Source organism: Triturus cristatus, chromosome 9 (genome assembly GCF_964204655.1).
Source record: "Triturus cristatus chromosome 9, aTriCri1.1, whole genome shotgun sequence".
In the NCBI taxonomy this organism is placed as follows: domain Eukaryota; kingdom Metazoa; phylum Chordata; class Amphibia; order Caudata; family Salamandridae; genus Triturus; species Triturus cristatus.
In genome coordinates, this window is record NC_140592.1 from 230,576,763 (window position 1) to 230,594,941 (window position 18,179).

At 44.2% G+C, this 18,179-nt stretch overlaps 1 protein-coding gene across 1 annotated transcript in view; it reads right to left on the reverse strand.

Annotated features, from left to right (window-relative positions):
- Positions 1 to 18,179, reverse strand: part of DNAH1 (dynein axonemal heavy chain 1) — a 1,256,292-nt gene that overhangs the window by 209,155 nt on the left and 1,028,958 nt on the right. Inside the window, exons 61-62 of the mRNA XM_085624793.1 lie at positions 13,807 to 13,956; positions 2,981 to 3,141 (exon numbers count right to left, since the gene is read on the reverse strand). Coding sequence (XP_085480919.1) covers positions 2,981 to 3,141; positions 13,807 to 13,956 — 311 coding nt within the window. The remainder of the gene's footprint in view (positions 1 to 2,980; positions 3,142 to 13,806; positions 13,957 to 18,179) is intronic.

The following is an 18,179-nucleotide window of genomic DNA, read 5'->3' on the forward strand; positions in this document are numbered from 1 at the left end:
GGAAGCTTGTTTCCGGTCCAGGGAAGGCATGGCTTGGCAGTTCGGGCTGGACTGTTCCCATGAGGCACAGGGTCAGACTGATTTGCATATGGCCATGTCGGAACTGGGGTGGCAGAGTGGGCTAAAGAACGGTGATGGATCAAACCCAGATCTGTTGACTGGGTGTGAGTGTTTGATTGGTTCTGATACTCCGTCCATCACCACCCCCTTTTGTACCTCTTATTGTGATACAGCGCTTAGTTCACCTACTCTCCAAAAAGACGACAGTCTTCAAAGAGAGTGTCCATTAGCGATGCTTGGACATCCCCTGAAAAGCCAGGGACTCTCAGTCAGGCGTGGTGGAGAAGGGTCACCAACTATGAAATCGCTCTATCCAGCAAGCCGGTTGTGTCCAGTCCACATTGTATGATGAACTTTGCTGTATCGATCTCGTCAGCAATTGCTTGGGAGAGTTTGGCTTGGGCCTCCTACGAAACCATAGGCAGCATTTGTGCAACCAAATCCCAGATCATATGGGAATATCAGCCCAAAAGGCATGCGGTGTTCACTGACCACAGTGCAAGGCTGGCGAAAGAGAACATCCTTTTGCCAAAGGTATCCAGCCTCTTGGATTCCTTATGCGGTGGAATGGTACGGAAAGTGCCAGGGTTGACACTAGAGATGGAGGCTTGGACCACCAATTTTCCTGGGGGGGGGTGCGGGGTAAGGAAAATTGTGTCCCAAGAAGTGGGGTGATGGTGGCTGGCAATTGTATGATGCACAGAAGCCCCTGTACAGGGCTTGGATCAGGCCTGAGAAATATGTTGGCAAGGGCTTCATTTAAAGGGAGTAAGAGTTTGGATGGGGCGACTCCTGGTTGAAGCACCTCTGTCAAAAAGTTTATCTTGACTGCCACTGACAGTAATTGAAGGTCCAAGACCTCAGCTGCCCTACCCACCACCATAGCAAATAATGCACCCTCCTGCATAGTCACAGTAGAAGGAGAGACTAAGCCGGTGTCTGGTGAGGTGTATAACACACAAGCCTCTACCAGATCATCATACCAGTTGTCCTTAGTATCATCTAGGGGATGCTGGTATTCATAAGCATCCTCAGACCTCTCCCATGTGTCTCCCTCTCCAGGCCTGTCGAAGGAAAAAGGCACTGGCTCCAATCGGGACGGCATGGTTCCCAATGAGGTCGAACTGTTGTTGAATAATGCATGTCCAGTTCCGTGTTGGAGTCAGGAATGATGTTGGGGATGGCATTGCCATGGGGTGTTCGCGGCATTGGCACTGGAGCAGGCACTGAGGAAGGTCTTATTTCAAAGGCAGCTCCACTCCGGATTCAACACCAGATCCATGGGACCCGACTTGTGCTGAGAGTGAAGCTGATGGCGTGGATCCAGTGGGGGCCCTCCAGAGCCCGTTGAGCCTGAAGGCACTCCAGAGGGGCCGGGCCACCCAAATATCAGGTACATGGACCTATAAAATTCTTTCAGCTGGGCGGGTGTCGCACCGGCTCCTGGAAAGTCAGAGAAGACCCTGACTCAGGCTCCGCAGAAGCTCAAAGCCTGGAGTGCCGCCGCTCCCATGCCTAGTCAAAGACTTCAACGTGCGAGGCTTCTACTTCTTGGATTTCTTTTTGCAGTGGACTTAACCAGCGTCTCCTGGGTGTGGCTCCTCAAACTGTCCCAGGACCTTTCATGCAACTGGGATCTTGAGTGCTGTGGGGTCGTCGGAGTTGGGCGGCGATGAGCTGGAGGGAGCACTCTGTGCCTTCGGGTGTATGGTGCAGCAGTCCTTGCAGGTCTTGGGAGTCATGGTCCCTCTTTAAGCACCCCAGACAAACCAAGTGTGGGTCTGTCACAGACGTATGCCTGTGATAGGCAGCACATGGTTTGAAACAATCAGGTTTCTTTGGTGAAATCCTGTAACACCAGGAGAAAAAATCTCTCATAAAAAGAGTTTGACAAAACGTTGAGGAAAAAAAACAGGCAAAAAACGACCAAGGATAGTTCTTCACGGATCAGCACTATCTGGCGGGGAAAGGATGAAACTGATGTCAGCGTGCAGGGGTGGTACCTATACAGGTACTGCATACGTCATTTTGGGCTTGGACATTAGGCAGCGGAACGATGCCACCTACGGTGCGCAGGGGCTGGTCAGAAACTTCTGGATCCAGCCTGATGCCTTGGGAACTTTCTAAGATAAGAAGTCTATGACTAGATGTCTCTATCAGATACACTACTCCAGCTCTCCCATACACACTACCAAATATATCCATGCCTTTCCTCGAAAGCTTCTCGCATATGTACTTTATTTTGATATCACTCCCTAAACAGCTCACTGACTATTAAACTGCTTTTACACTTTGTGGTGGCAACTGCTACATCATTAGTGACACTGCAATATCATTACAGTTCCGGACATAAACAATGGCTACCACCAAGTCAAAGAAAGGATTTGGCATGTTCATCTGCTCCCATGTGAAGCCCCACAAATAACTTGCCATGCACGTTTCCAGATTCTCATGAGCAATAGAGACTTCAGAGAAACAAACAGGTATTTTTTGCTTCCAGAAAGTACAAGTCAGATATGTCACCCATCCTATAAACTCTGTCAAGGAATGGTGTGGCCCTAGAATATCGAAAGCACAATATTGATGGGACAGAATATCAAGGATGGAATATCGAAAATAAAATATCAATAGGTAAGTAAGTATAGATCTTCTACACCTAACTCCACATATATGTACATACATGGTGCATATACCTTCAAAGAGAGTAGATGTGGAGTTAGGAATAGAAAATCCATACTTTCCTACATGACCTTACCTTTCAATATTTTGTTCCTCTACATTCTGTCCTCGATATTCTTGTACCACAATGCTGTTGGCATCGATAATCAATAGTACAATCCCACTGAAGGAAATATGAATACCTAACTAAAATAGCTATTTGTAAGCCACAAAAAAAAACAGGAAGAACGTTACTAGTTACCTGGGCGAGAGAGTGAAGTTGATGAGTGTGACCTTGGAAGAGATTTCAGGGGTATAGTGAGGATTTGGCAGGTTACTTGTGATATACATCTTGAAGTCAGCATGGTACGGAATCACTGTGTCTCCCAACTTTATCACTATGTTTCCTTGCTGTTTGTATGTCTGAAAAACAAAAAACAAAAGGAAGTGCTAATTAAAAGAAGTTGAACACTTTAGAATTGTAGATACAGTGCTGCAAAACTGCGCTGAATATCTTGCAGCTACTTACATTTTCTCCAAATACATTGATGCTACACCAAATAACTTGAAGCTACTTCACCAAAGGTACACCTACCAATATCCCTGATTGGAAGATTTAATCTGCACAAATGGTGTCCCAGCCTAAATATATGTGTATCTTTTAGACACTGATCAACATGACCACGTTATACTTAAATCTACTTACATTTATAATAATTTTGGCCTTTTTGGCCCAACAAAAAACTGCATAAAGGATTTGGATACATTGTAGTTTCCCATACAGAAACGTGTATGAGTGTGAGAAGATATGTTGTAGAATAGATTGATTGCAATAGTTAATAACTAGGCATACTTGTAGGCTTTGGATTAGCTTTATGTAAGTAATTTCCTGAGGTAGGCAAAGCTATCGTTTGAAAAAATAACATTTTTGAATATTTTTTATCAACTCAAGTATTCAACTACATATAGCTATTACTTGGTTTTTGGACCACCTGGAGGTACAGTAAGAGAAGACTTTGGTCACAAGCAACTGGAACTGGGGGTTATTGATAACGTACTGATTGAGTTTGTAAGCTTTGCATACAAAACTACTGCTGCTCAATAAACTCTTAATTACTGAATGATTCTATTTGGAATGCATTACATTCTTTCTCTACTTAGTTAATTGGAACTCTTTGGCTGGAAACTAACTAACATTATGCCATATTCATAGATTTTGGCTTCAATGGTTGACATTCATTTTTACATTGTAGGGAAGCTTTGTTACCTCGGGTACTTCTACATTCTCTAGGTATCCACATGTATTTCTATTTTTATCTTGAGGATAATTAGTTCTTTCTCATTGAAAATTTTAACTATTATGTCTGATATTCCCATTTGTCAAGATCTTTGGTGCAATAGAAGCAAATAAAGTACCTTCAGGTCATATGTAATTTCCTAGCAGCTGAATCCTTTCTAACGCTGCCATATATAGTCAGTGGCATAACGTCGCCATTTCAGAGGGGGGAATGAGTGGACACAAAACTTTGGTGCTAGCTACATCCTCTTTTAGCACACAGAGAAAACTTTACAAACTTTAGACAAAACAGGTTTTTATGGATTATAGTGTTCTCCTTGTTCCCTGTGCAAATTCTCTGTCTTTGAAATATACCAATTTGTGGTGGATTGGGATATGGAAGTATGCATTGCATCTTGGCCGTCTAAGGACACCTTAATTCTTCTTCCTGAAGCAGTAACAGAACTTCCTGCAGTGTGACCATTTGAGAGAACTGCTTGTGAAGGAACTTATTAAATTAACTGAGATCTAGAATGGAACTCCATTCTCCATATTTCTTCCTGATCAGGAAAAACAGGAGTAGAATCCTTTGTTGGAATCTGGGAATGGGCTCCAGGGTTCCTTTGTTCAACATTATGAGTATTTCAGACTGTAATAGGGGAAGATGTTGGTGCACCACGTTTTCACAGTGGGCACCAGATATCATTGGATGGATTCCAATGTGTGGTCAAAAAGAACAAAATTTAGGAGCCATTTGTCAGTTGTTGAAGCACCCTACAATGAAAATCAATGCAAAATGATAGTCAACGCCTCCTTGTGTCTTGTTGCATATTCTGGAAGCTTGCTTTCTTTTTATCTTGTATTGTGAGAAGCTTAGAGGGGATCTGTTCTGAACATAGGATGTTTAGTGGTAGTGAAACTGCTGCTTTTGTTTCTGTTGAGATAAACTATGTTGGAATTGGCTCTGCAAAAGGAAGGAAGGCCTCTTCCATGCACCCACTGAAAGGGCATCTGCCATCTCTATTGAAGCACCCCTGCAATACAGACCCAAGTGTCAGCATCAGCATTAATTGACTACAATGCCTTGGCCACATGACCGCCGAATACAGCTTCCCTATCAAAGGGCATGTCCAGGAACCCCACTGCACGCGCGAGTATGGGTCAGCATATTTCAAGGCAATATGAGGTGGCGTGGGGCACCAGGCAGGGCTGCCCCTTGTCGCCGTTGCTATTCATTCTGGCACTGGAGCCGCTTTTACACAGACTCGTGCCTTCGCTATTTGCAAGGGAATAACGCGTGGTCGCACATCCCACACTGTCTCAGCATACGCAGATGATCTCATTCTTTATATCAAGGACATGGCTGCAGATCCTCACCCAATGCCCTCCATTTTCGAGTTGTTCCAAGATCTTTCGGGCCTGGCTATTAATGCTGCCAAGTCATACGCATATTTCTTTGATGGCGCCGTGAGAAGCGGGGGCTTCGTGTTTGGCCCCTGGACCTTCCACATAGCACCTGATACCTTTAAATATCTCTGAATATAAATCTATCGTAGTGCTGCGGACCTACTGGATGGCAATCTTATGCGTGCGATTGCCGCTCTCAAATCTCAAATTCAGTTCTGGGTCTCATTGCCCCTATCGGTGGCAGACAGAGTAGCCATCACAAAAATGGTGCTGCTGCTGTGGCTCCTTTACTATTTCACAAACTTACCGATACTAGTCCCCGCGAGGATCTTTAAAATGTTGAACTCTCTGGTGTCCGACCTAATATGGGGTACAGGACGCAGACGTATTAGCCTAGTGAAACTACAACTCACCACGAAACAAGGGGGGATGGGAGTGCCGGATTTGCGTGCATATTGCTATGCCAGCCAGTTGCAATGGCTGGCATATTGGCTGGCAGGACGTAATTTGCAAGAATTGGATATGTTGTCACGGGACAGGGACAAGGGGGTCATACACAGGCTCTTATAACCACAGGCTCCCCTATTGCCGTCAACACCCCACTTATTGAAGTTAGCAATTGCTTACTGGCGGAATGCAGTGAGGTACACTGGACAGAAGACGCCGTATGCCCCCACTATTCCACTACTGGGTATCCCTACACGTTTGGGGCTAACCACTGACCGCGCACTACAAGCATGGGCTGGAGCGGGAGGGGATTTCTTTTCGGAGGGTGCATTAATGACACATGAAACGTTTGTGCATGTACATGACGCCCCTGAAACGCTGTTCCTCCTACACACACACATATCCAGATACATACGCACTACATGGTCACCTGAGGGCACTGAACCATCCACGAACACATTACTTACCATGCAATATCTAATGTGAAATGGGGCACGATTGACAAAATGGCTAACTCACGGAATTGGAACTGAAAAGGCAGTCTCCTTACGGCCGTTATGAGACAAGTGGGAAGGGGATGTAGGCCGTGCATTTACAGCTAAGGAGTGGGACACTATATTAGGGCACCCCAAGAAGGTCTCTCGAAATCCTAAATTTAAATTTATTCAATTGATGGTGTTACATAGAGCTTATTTTTCCCCACACAGACTGGGCGCTATGTTTCAGGGGGCGGAAGATGCCTTCCCGCGCTGCCGTGCACCCGATGCAGGGTTGATACACATGATATGGAACTGCCCTAGACTATGACATTATTGGGCAACTGTCTGCAAAATATTGATGGATATAGCCCCGGTGCACGGGAATGACACATTGGAATACTGCATACTGGGACTAGGACCCCGTGAGAAGAAGGATAGCTCTGCCTCTCGTTTTGCTAATCTTGCGCTCCTGTTGGCCAAAAGAGCCATAACTACAAGATGGAAAGGCACTAGGGCCCCGTCCCTGCAGGAATGGCACACGGAAATGTTGAGATGGGTAAGGCGGAGGGGGCTGAACTACAACGGGAGGAATATAGAGGCCCAAGGAAAACACCGATTTCGTTGAGCTGGAATGCAATGCTAGAGGAATACGCTGCGATATATATTTTGTCCTACTGAGGCAGACTCAGACTATTGCAGGAGGGTTTGATCAACGGATACGGGACACATAGGCCCTTCACAGTCTTTGTGGGCTATACTGTGTATGTTAGCGGGATTGTACAGTTTGCCTACGTCAGTCTTTGGGATAGAGACACATATAACTGCGAATGTGTAAAATGTGCAAATGCCACTGTTAGATATTATGGCCGAGCATATGGGGAGGGAGGGGAGGTTGGGTAAGAGTTTTTGTTAGAATATTATATCTGTATTAGATCCTGATAGATTTGACTAATCATGACATGTTTAGCTGGACTCCTGGCGTAGATGAAACGGACGAAAACTTTTTGTATTTGCTCGCCGGTTGGGATGTATATTAACGATCTTAAACCACTGAGTGATGTCACGAAGAGACTATCACGGATGTTCGATATTATTAATGGGTGCTATCCTACACTGGTTGTAAATATGTGAACTATGCCAGGTACTTATATGTCCATATATCGCTCTATAAGATCCGGCTCACTGTTATGTGCAATCAATAAAAATAAATGTGAAAAAAAAATAAAAAGGGCATGTCCAGAATGCAATTCTGCATCTCTGACCAGAAGAAGGATGTGTACCATAACACCCTCGACGCCTGGAGACTGCTGCTCCTGCCATTAAGTGAAAAGCTGTTGTTGCAATATCCAAGGCAGCATCTATCAAAGCAATGGAACTGCCTTCACCTCTCCACTCTGATTGTCCAGAATAAGGTCGCACATCCCACACTGTCTCAGCATACGCAGATGATCTCATTCTTGATATCAAGGACATGGCTGCAGATCCTCACCCAATGCCCTCCATTTTCGAGTCGTTCCAAGATCTTTCTGGCCTGGCTATTAATGCTGCCAAGTCATACGCATATTTCTTTGATGGCGCCGCGAGAAGCGGGGGCTTCGTGTTTGGCCCCTGGACCTTCCACATAGCACCTGATACCTTTAAATATCTCTGAATATAAATCTATCGTAGTGCTGCGGACCTACTGGATGGCAATCTTATGCGTGCGATTGCCGCTCTCAAATCTCAAATTCAGTTCTGGGTCTCATTGCCCCTATCGGTGGCAGACAGAGTAGCCATCACAAAAATGGTGCTGCTGCTGCGGCTCCTTTACTATTTCACAAACTTACCGATTCTAGTCCCCGCGAGGATCTTTAAAATGTTGAACTCTCTGGTGTCCGACCTAATATGGGGTACAGGACGCAGACGTATTAGCCTAGTGAAACTACAACTCACCACAAAACAAGGGGGGATGGGAGTGCCGGATTTGCGTGCATATTGCTATGCCAGCCAGTTGCAATGGCTGGCATATTGGCTGGCAGGACGTAATTTGCAAGAATTGGATATGTTGTCACGGGACAGGGACAAGGGGGTCATACACAGGCTCTTATAACCACAGGCTCCCCTATTGCCGTCAACACCCCACTTATTGAAGTTAGCAATTGCTTACTGGCGGAATGCAGTGAGGTACACTGGACAGAAGACGCCGTATGCCCCCACTATTCCACTACTGGGTATCCCTACACGTTTGTGGCTAACCACTGACCGCGCACTACAAGCATGGGCTGGAGCGGGAGGGGATTTCTTTTCGGAGGGTGCATTAATGACACATGAAACGTTTGTGCGTGTACATGACGCCCCTGAAACGCTGTTCCTCCTACACACACACATATCCAGATACATACGCACTACATGGTCACCTGAGGGCACTGAACCATCCACGAACACATTACTTACCATGCAGTATCTAATGGGAAATGGGGCACGATTGACAAAATGGCTAACTCACGGAATTGGAACTGAAAAGGCAGTCTCCTTACGGCCGTTATGAGACAAGTGGGAAGGGGATGTAGGCCGTGCATTTACAGCTAAGGAGTGGGACTCTATATTAGGGCACCCCAAGAAGGTCTCTCGAACTCCTAAATTTAAATTTATTCAATTAATGGTGTTACATAGAGCTTATTTTTCCCCACACAGACTGGGCGCTATGTTTCAGGGGGCGGAAGATACCTGCCCGTGCTGCCGTGCACCCGATGCAGGGTTGATACACATGATATGGAACTGCCCTAGACTATGACATTATTGGGCAACTGTCTGCAAAATATTGATGGATATAGCCCCGGTGCACGGGAATGACACATTGGAATACTGCATACTGGGACTAGGACCCCGTGAGAAGAAGGATAGCTCTGCCTCTCGTTTTGCTAATCTTCCGCTCCTGTTGGCCAAAAGAGCCATAACTACAAGATGGAAAGGCACTAGGGCCCCGTCCCTGCAGGAATGGAACACGGAAATGTTGAGATGGGGCAAGGCGGAGGGGGCTGAACTACAACGGGAGGAATATAGAGGCCCAAGGAAAACACCGATTTCGTTGAGCTGGAATGCAATGCTAGAGGAATACGCTGCGATAGATATTTTGTCCTACTGAGGCAGACTCGGACTATTGCAGGAGGGTTTGATCAACGGATACAGGACACATAGGCCCTTCACAGTCTTTGTGGGCTATACTGTGTATGTTAGCGGGATTGTACAGTTTGCCTACGTCAGTCTTTGGGATAGAGACACATATAACTGCGAACGTGTAAAATGTGCAAATGCCACTGTTAGATATTATGGCCGAGCATATGGGGAGGGAGGGGAGGTTGGGTAAGAGGTTTTGTTAGAATATTATATCTGTATTAGATCCTGATAGATTTGACTAATCATGACATGTTTAGCTGGACTCCTGGCGTAGATGAAACGGACGAAAACTTTTTGTATTTGCTCGCCGGTTGGGATGTATATTAACGATCTTAAACCACTGAGTGATGTCACGAAGAGACTATCACGGATGTTCGATATTATTAATGGGTGCTATCCTACACTGGTTGTAAATATGTGAACTATGCCATGTACTTATATATCCATATATCGCTCTTTAAGATCCGGCTCACTGTTATGTGCAATCAATAAAAATAAATGTGAAAAAAAAATAAAAAGGGTATGTCCAGAATGCAATTCTGCATCTCTGACCAGAAGAAGGATGTGTACCATAACACCCTCGACGCCTGGAGACTGCTGCTCCTGCCATTAGGTGAAAAGCTGTTGTTGCAATATCCAAGGCAGCATCTATCAAAACAATGGAACTGCCTTCACCTCTCCACTCTGATTGTCCAGAATAAGGTCAATATAAGGTGCAAGGTCCAACCACTGCTATCTGTCATAAAGGCTGACAATGGCTAATGTGTTCACCATCTTAATGACTGTAGCCACCAGAGTGAATACTCATTTACCATAATTATCCATCTTCCTCCCCTCATGATCTGGTTGTGTGGAAATGTTTCGGTTATATAATCTTCTTCGGTTCTGCTTGCATGACCACCAAGTCTGCTTTGCGCTTGCTTGTCAAACAAGTGACGTTCAGTCAGGTGCCATATTGTTTTTTTATCAAGTCTCAGCACCACAGCTGGGACTGATGTCAGAACCCTTCATCATTTCTAGCCCCTCCTGACATATAATCTATGCTTGGTATGGATTATATAGCTCTCCTCTCTGGCTCCTTAAAATCCTACAGGAAGCAGTCAGTCTCTGGCTGGTACCTTAAAATACTTGGAAGGTCTCACAATAATCACGTGAAAATGTGCATTATCATCCAGGAGAGAATCTGCTTGTGGGGGTGAAGGATCCACTGTGGCAGTAACCATACTTGCGACGGTGTAACATGTCCACCAAACTCTAATCTGGCCCTTAGTTCTTATCTGAACTGTGGTTCTTCAGTGCTGCTATGATTCATAGATTCACATGTGCTGCAATATAGTAAAGCAGCCTTCTTTTCTAGACCTTCCAAAGTTTGGGCCTTTTGGAATCCCCTTCTTCCTTTTCTGGGAGCTCTGGAGCTTTGCACTAGACATCTCAAATGATGGTGGTTTGTAAATAAGTACATCAGTAATTCATTGTACCAAGAAGCAAATGCATATTTGATACACTTTGCTTTCTAGACTAAATATGCCAGTTAACAGATGTGACAGGTATTACGCTTCTTAAATAAATGTTGTGGACAGGTTAAGATATATTAGTCTAATCTAAAACTCCAACTGCACTGCACAAGCAGCTTCATATGGATGTGACAGGTGATGTCCCACTAGCAGATGAGGGATGGAGAAGGGAAAGATTTGCAGACTAATCTGTTACACTACCACTGCTACCTCAGCAGGGGTGGAGTTGCATACGCCAGCACACACCGTGCATGCGCAGATGGGTTTATTTTAATATCGGCCCAAACTCACAGTAGGGGTGTGAGTGTGAAAGAGAGAGACAGCGAACAGTGAGGGTAGAAATACTTATTGTTTCTTGCACTGCACTGTAAGAAGAATTCACCCTAGCTGGGTGCTCCAGTCCCCTTCAGTTAACTTAGCTAAGCTAATGAAAGGTTATGGGGAAGTGCCCCAGGTGAGACACTGAATGCGTGGCAACCATTGTTGCCTGCGACTGTCCCTAAAGTAATAATAGGGTCTTACTCTCTTGCTTTTTACAGGTCCCACAAGCACTCTGCTTGTCCGCAAATCCCAAATGCCTGCTTTAGACCTCACAATGGCTTAGGAGATAAGCGCTGCAGAATGCAGCTCCATATCTCCTTAGCTTGGCAACACTCCATGTGGCTTGGCGTCTGTTGGATTGGCAGGCTGCCTACCTTTGGCCAGGCCTGGACGACTAAATATACATAAAACTATCAGTGCGACTACTCTCTCACTTTGCCAGCAAGTTTTGGGACCGCCCAATGTTTGAATGATTGAATCTGTCTGTGTGCTTGTTTCTGAGTGTGTATGTGTATATGTGAGCCTGCATTGCTGACAGTATGATTAGGGATGTTTGTCTGCGTGGGGCAGAATCCCTGTATTCTGATGACCATCCATCATAGGATGATTGCCATGGAAGGCATAATGGTGGTCATTGCATATTGTTGCCACCATCAACATTATCACAGCCATAGCATAATAGCATCTAACCCTAACATAGATGATCCTGGTAGGTATATGTGTAGCCTTTGCATACTGCTGCTGCCCTTAACAGCATGTGGGTCTGGCATGATCATGGCCATCCCTCACATATAATTGGACAGCTATCACCTAATATAGATTTAGCTCTTTCATACTGTTACCGTCTTTGACATTTAGGTGGTGACCCTGACATAATGGGGGGTGCACGCTGGCATTTTATGTCCACACTTGGAATAATAGAAGCCCTTCCGTGGCTCTAACACATTACGCTCCCCTTCACATTTTAGTGGCCCTGGTTTATGACCCTTCTTGCCATAATAGTGAAACAGTGAGTCTGGCATTTTGTGGATATTCCTAGCATAATTGTGGCCCTGTCATATTGTGCCATCCAAATAGCTGAAAAGTGGTCATTTATGGCACAAATGGTAAACTGGTGGCCCTGCAATAATACTTACTGTGGCAACACCTGACATAAACGTGGCACCATCAGTCATATTGTATCATAGCTACCCTCCTGATAATGGGCATTGATAATATGTGATTGTGATTTGTGGGACGTGTGGTAGATTCTATCTGCCTGTGGCAGTTGGACTTTGTCAAAATATCAACGACTTTTATGAAAACATCAGGTAGAATATCAAGGTTTAAAGATTACTCAGCCTTTTCAGCCAGAAAGTCTAAAGTAAGGTATTGATCTGAAAACATTGCATACTGTTAGGGACCTATCAATGTAATTGAACAAAGAAGTGAACAATATTGTTGAATTAACAGACCTTCATCTCAAACTTCTTCCATGTGTCACAATTGTTGTTACTTCATAAACACTTACTTAAAAACAATAGGGCCGAATTCCTGCAGCCCAGCTATCACATGCACTTGCCAGCACAATACTTTGACAAACAAAGTAGCTTTCGGATGGAACTTGTTGCATGAAACTCAGTAAATAATTTCCCTGTTTCCCCAAGTCACGGTTTTAGGTCGAGCATTCGAGACCTCTTGTATACACTTTATTATATACTTTAGTATATATACTTTAGGATATACTTTAGTATATACTTATATGTGTATGTACTTTAGGTCGAGCATTCGAGACCTCTTGTATATACTTTAGTATATACTTTAGTATAAACTTTAGCATATACTTAAATGTGTATGTACTTTGTGGGCTCTGGAGATCAGCCCTAGGACTTGTCTGCTGCCGCTTAGGGACTTTTTTTTCTTGTTTAACTGCCTCTATTTAGCTGTCTTGATAGAAAACAACCAGCAGAGGTCAGTAAAATACCAGAATTGCTTTCTGCTGAGGGACTTTCTTTTTTTATTTTTCTGGCAACTGCCTCTATTGAACTTTCTTGATAGAAAACAACCAGCAGAGGTCAGTAAAATACCAGAATCACTATAGCATTCACTATAGCATTCTCTAGATTCCAGTCCATAGAAATGGTCTTCCACGAGCACCCGTAGACAATAATATTTTTTTCAAATATTGTATTTTCAGTGATAGGACCACCGAAGACCCTGTTTTTATATTAAAAACAGAGCTTTGGACTATACCATTTCCAGCTGAAAGGCAATATTTCTCTCCAAGTCATTCCATACCTGGCGTGTCACGCAGTTTGGTGCTTACTTTCCCGCCATGTTAAAGAACAGTAGATGATTCAGCAACCAGGCTAATGTGTTGCATAGCTAAATACATATAAGGTCCCAAAGGCGAGACTGATTGCATTGCAAATGCTTGTTTTACCTTCTAATTTGAACCGAATTTAGAAATGTAAAAGAAACTGAAACTGTTTTAGGAATACAATGGTACCTGTTTCAGAAGCACTGGTTCCAGGGCGGGATCCAATTCCTCCCCAACATTCTCTAACATGAATGGCTTCCCAAAGCGAATGGCATTTTCCAAACTACGCAAGAAGTCCCGGTCACTTAGCTTGACCACATCTATCGAATTATCCTTCTCCTAGAAAGGAAAAAGGTGAGAGAAGTGAGACTGGACCGTGGCATGGTCTTTAAAGCAACAGGACAACACCTATAAATCTTAATGGAGGTAAGTCATTCTAAGTACATTTCATTTGACTTTAATCATTCATCAAAATAAACTGCAGAAGCAGTGGACATTAAGACACGAATGCAAACCTATAATGGTCCACCACGTCGATATCAGGGACACTATTCTATGTCATGTAATCAACATCTGTAATGTACCAAACAGAGCTATTCTTTGCCAATATCTGTAATGTACCAAACAGAGCTATTCTTTGCCAGAGCTGAACCTGGGTATATTCTTATATCCGAGGCAATTGTTGAGTCAACAACACATCCACAGAGGTATGTAGAGAGATAGTTAAATTTGCAACAGTCTTTTTCTAGATAAATTATCAAACAGACACACTGCCATGAGACTGGGGAGTGAGAAAAAGTTGAATTATAACATTTTTATACATACAACTTGATAATCAAAAGAGATGAGGTGCTCAGATTATTTTTCTCACACCACAGTCTAATGATAGATATGTATGTCCCTTTTGGCGAGAAAAGGAATTTTGATGAAAAATGCTGTATACCAAACAACATATTTTCATCACAGCAAAGTAAAAAAAAAATAATAATTCTCAAGGGCAATTAGTGAAAAGAGCTGCGCCCAACTTGTATGCCAGGCTTTGGCATACAAACAGTAGAAAGTAGAACCATAAATCAAGAATTTAAATGTTTTTGTGCGAGCAAACTATATAAATCAAAGAACCCAAAATGAAACTCCGTTTCAAGCTACAAATCATGTTGTGTCTGCAGCTTAACAAAAAGAGTTTTTGATCCCATTACCAAAATCTTATGGGAACACAAAAAGGACAATGTAACCATTCTCAAAATGCCATGACCTTGACGAGCTGCCTAATCAAGAGGGCTGACCCAAAGTACCCTCTCTCAATGTCGTTATTCTCGTTTTGATGTGTTTCAAGTTACAATTTTTTAACTTTGATACTATGTGTCTGGACTGCTTTGCAGGCGTGCCCCCACTTTTTGCCCCATTTAAACTGCTAGATGCTGGTTTTTCGACTCCGACAGTGCACTGAAACCTGCTAAACAGGCTCCAGTGCCAGTGTACTTTCCACTAAAAATGAAATATCTAATTGTAATCCAATTGGCAAAGACTTTAGCATCCTTGTAAGTCTCTAATAAATAGTAACCCTGGTACCTAGGGCATGGTTGCTAAACAGGATCCCTAAGGGCTGCAGTATGTCTTATGCCACCCTAAGGCACCCATACAAAACTTACATGCAACACTGCCATTGCAGAATGTGTGAAAGGGTGCAAACCCTTCTGAAAACAAGACATTGCACACAGCCTGTGTGCAATGCCAAAGTACACTGCAGGTACTATACGGAAGTCACCCCAACAGCAGGCCATAAGAGCCCTAAGGCAGGATGCGGTATAGCACTTGTAAGGACATAGCTGCATGAGCAGATATGCCCCTGTGATGTTTAGTTCTATTACTAGATATTATAAGTGAACAGGGAAGCCATCTTAAGTATGTGTACGGGCAGTGGTCATTACGAGCTTCCCAGCTACATAATGGCTTCACTGAAAATAATGGTGTTTGGTATCAAAGACCTCATCTTAATAAATCCACACTGATGCCAGTGTTGGATTTATTATGACATGCAAACAGATGGCACCTTAGAGGTGCCCACTGAAAGTCTACCAGTCCTCTACTGTGCTTGATGACTGGTATCGACCAGGCTGCCACCGCAGACGCCTTTCTGACCCCCTGGAGGTGGGAGCCATGCTCTCAGAGGACAGTAACAATGCCTGCTCCAGAGGAAGGTGTTCACACCTCCTCCAGCAGGATGGCTAGTGAATTAGCATGCCATACACAGAGGCTTCAAAGCCTCTACCACCTTTGATATGTGACCCAGGCTTCCCCCAGACCAGGGCCATGCCACACCCTGCCATGGGGATCATTTGGCACCAGAGCAGGCAGGAAAATTAGCTAATCAGGAGGCGCGTCACACTTAGAGGCTGAATACATCGATAAGTTGGGCACCCTGAAGTGGGCAGTCAAAGAAGGGTTTTATCATCTTGTTTTTGATTGAACTAGGAACTATGGGTCAGGGTTATACCCACTCCTCACAGTAAGTGGTCATATAGGGGGTGTAGTCACCCCAGGGGTAGGTAGCCCACTGGCTACTACACTGCACTCCTGTAACACCCCTAAATTGAGTATTTAGGTGGCCCTCTGACACCAGGAATGTAGATTTCCCTGACAAATGAAGAAGAAGGACCAAGTAAAGCTGAAGAATTTGGCACCAAACCCTGCCTACTTACCTGCTCCTTTCCTGACAATTGCAACAACTCAACTCGTCCTGCAGCTGTGTATCCTTCAAAAGCCTCGGAGGGTCTCCAGCACTTCGCAAAGCCATCAGCATCTCCCTTAAAGTGAGGCAGCCACTTCCCTGCGGCCTGCAGGCACCGACAGCAATGTCCAGTTCACCGTTCTGCTGTTCAACGGATCCACCAATGCAGCAGCCATCCAGGAAGAGGTCACTGTGCTCCCAGAGGTCAGATCCATCTCCCCACCAAATGAGAAGACGCCAGGACCAACCGGAGCAGTCTTGCACCAATACCAGGGGGTATCGGACCCCTTGCAGCAACCAAAGTTGTTTGAGTCCAGTCCGGACTCCAATGCCAGAGAAACCGAGCAGCCGACGAGGGATGTCAGCACTGCAGAGGCTAGCACCGAGTGGCCCTGCTGTACTATTTTGTCCCTCTTTGCATTTCCAACTGAGACCTGTGGGTGCCTTTGATGCACGATCACCAACCAACCAAATCCTCTGTAACAAAAGCTCCCTGGCCTGGGTCCACGACAACCGAAGGTGCTCCTCTGCTCCCAGGGCCCCTACGAACCGAGACCCATGTTTGGAGCTCCCGGACTTGTCCCCAAGTCCCCCTCTGCAGCCTGTTTCTAGCTGGACCTTCTCGTTGTCAACGGTGCAGAGCGCCCTGTAAGCCAATAAGGGTCGTCTGGACTTTCTACATAATATACCTCCTTGTGGCATACTACGTAAGAAACCAGCTTCCTACACTATGCTGATTTGGAAAAACAAACTTTAAAAAATAATAATAATACAAGCTACATTTTATGTACATTTCTCTGTCCATGAATGGAATTTAAAAAGTTAAAGATCATAGCAAATTAAACATCCTTAAATCACATAACAGAGCACGACCCAGCATTTAGCCACTGCAAAGCATAAACAATAAGTGCATACATTACACAAATTAAACCCACGATCTCAAGTTCATTAATTAACAGTGAACAGTTAAGAAGCTCTTTTAAAAACAATATTAACGATAATGTTAAAACATGCATATAAAATCAATAAAAAGACCCAGTAAAAAAGGTATTTTGTGGACCTGCAGCCGCTACTCAATCAACTCCTAACATTGCCAGTAACACATAATCAATCCTAATATAAAACATCACAGTATAAAGTGCAGATATATTCTATCTGCCTGCTAAGGCCACTCTGAGCTTCGAAATGCATTAATGCCCTTGTCACAACCTTAAATTATATTTTTATGACCCCTAATTCGTGTGGCTGTCATTTATTAACTAGCAGCCGTCCCTCAAGCAACTCCTCATGCTACTAAAAATAAGGTGTCCTAAGTATAAAGTGTATAACATTCCATCTACATGATGTACTATCTCCTAACTAATAAGTGCATTAATAAGCCGGCCACCACTCAATTTATATGAACTACATAATAGCGTTACTTCATCCACTGCCCTCTAAAACTCTGGCCTTAAACCTTGAGATAACTTTCTCAAATAATTTGCCTAATCTGTAACAGAGTGATATTTTCACATTTCATAATAGTGCTGAACAACGAAGCGAGAGTCCAAGTGCCCAGGGCTATGAAAACAGGGAGCAGCTACCTCCTTCTTTCTTCTAAAAAAGCTGAAAAAAACTAGTAAATGACTCAATGACCATGCTCCATATGTTCAAAATGGGTACTTTCTAAAATGTCCCAAAGAATAGGATGAATCGCTTTTCAGAGTTCTCCAATCTATGAATCGATGCATCTGGCCCAACCTCAGCTTCATCATCCAGCGTCTTGTTGCCCCCCCTTGCCTTTTTTTCTATTAGGCGGTGCTGCATTTTGCATGACCCAGCAGCTTCAGAC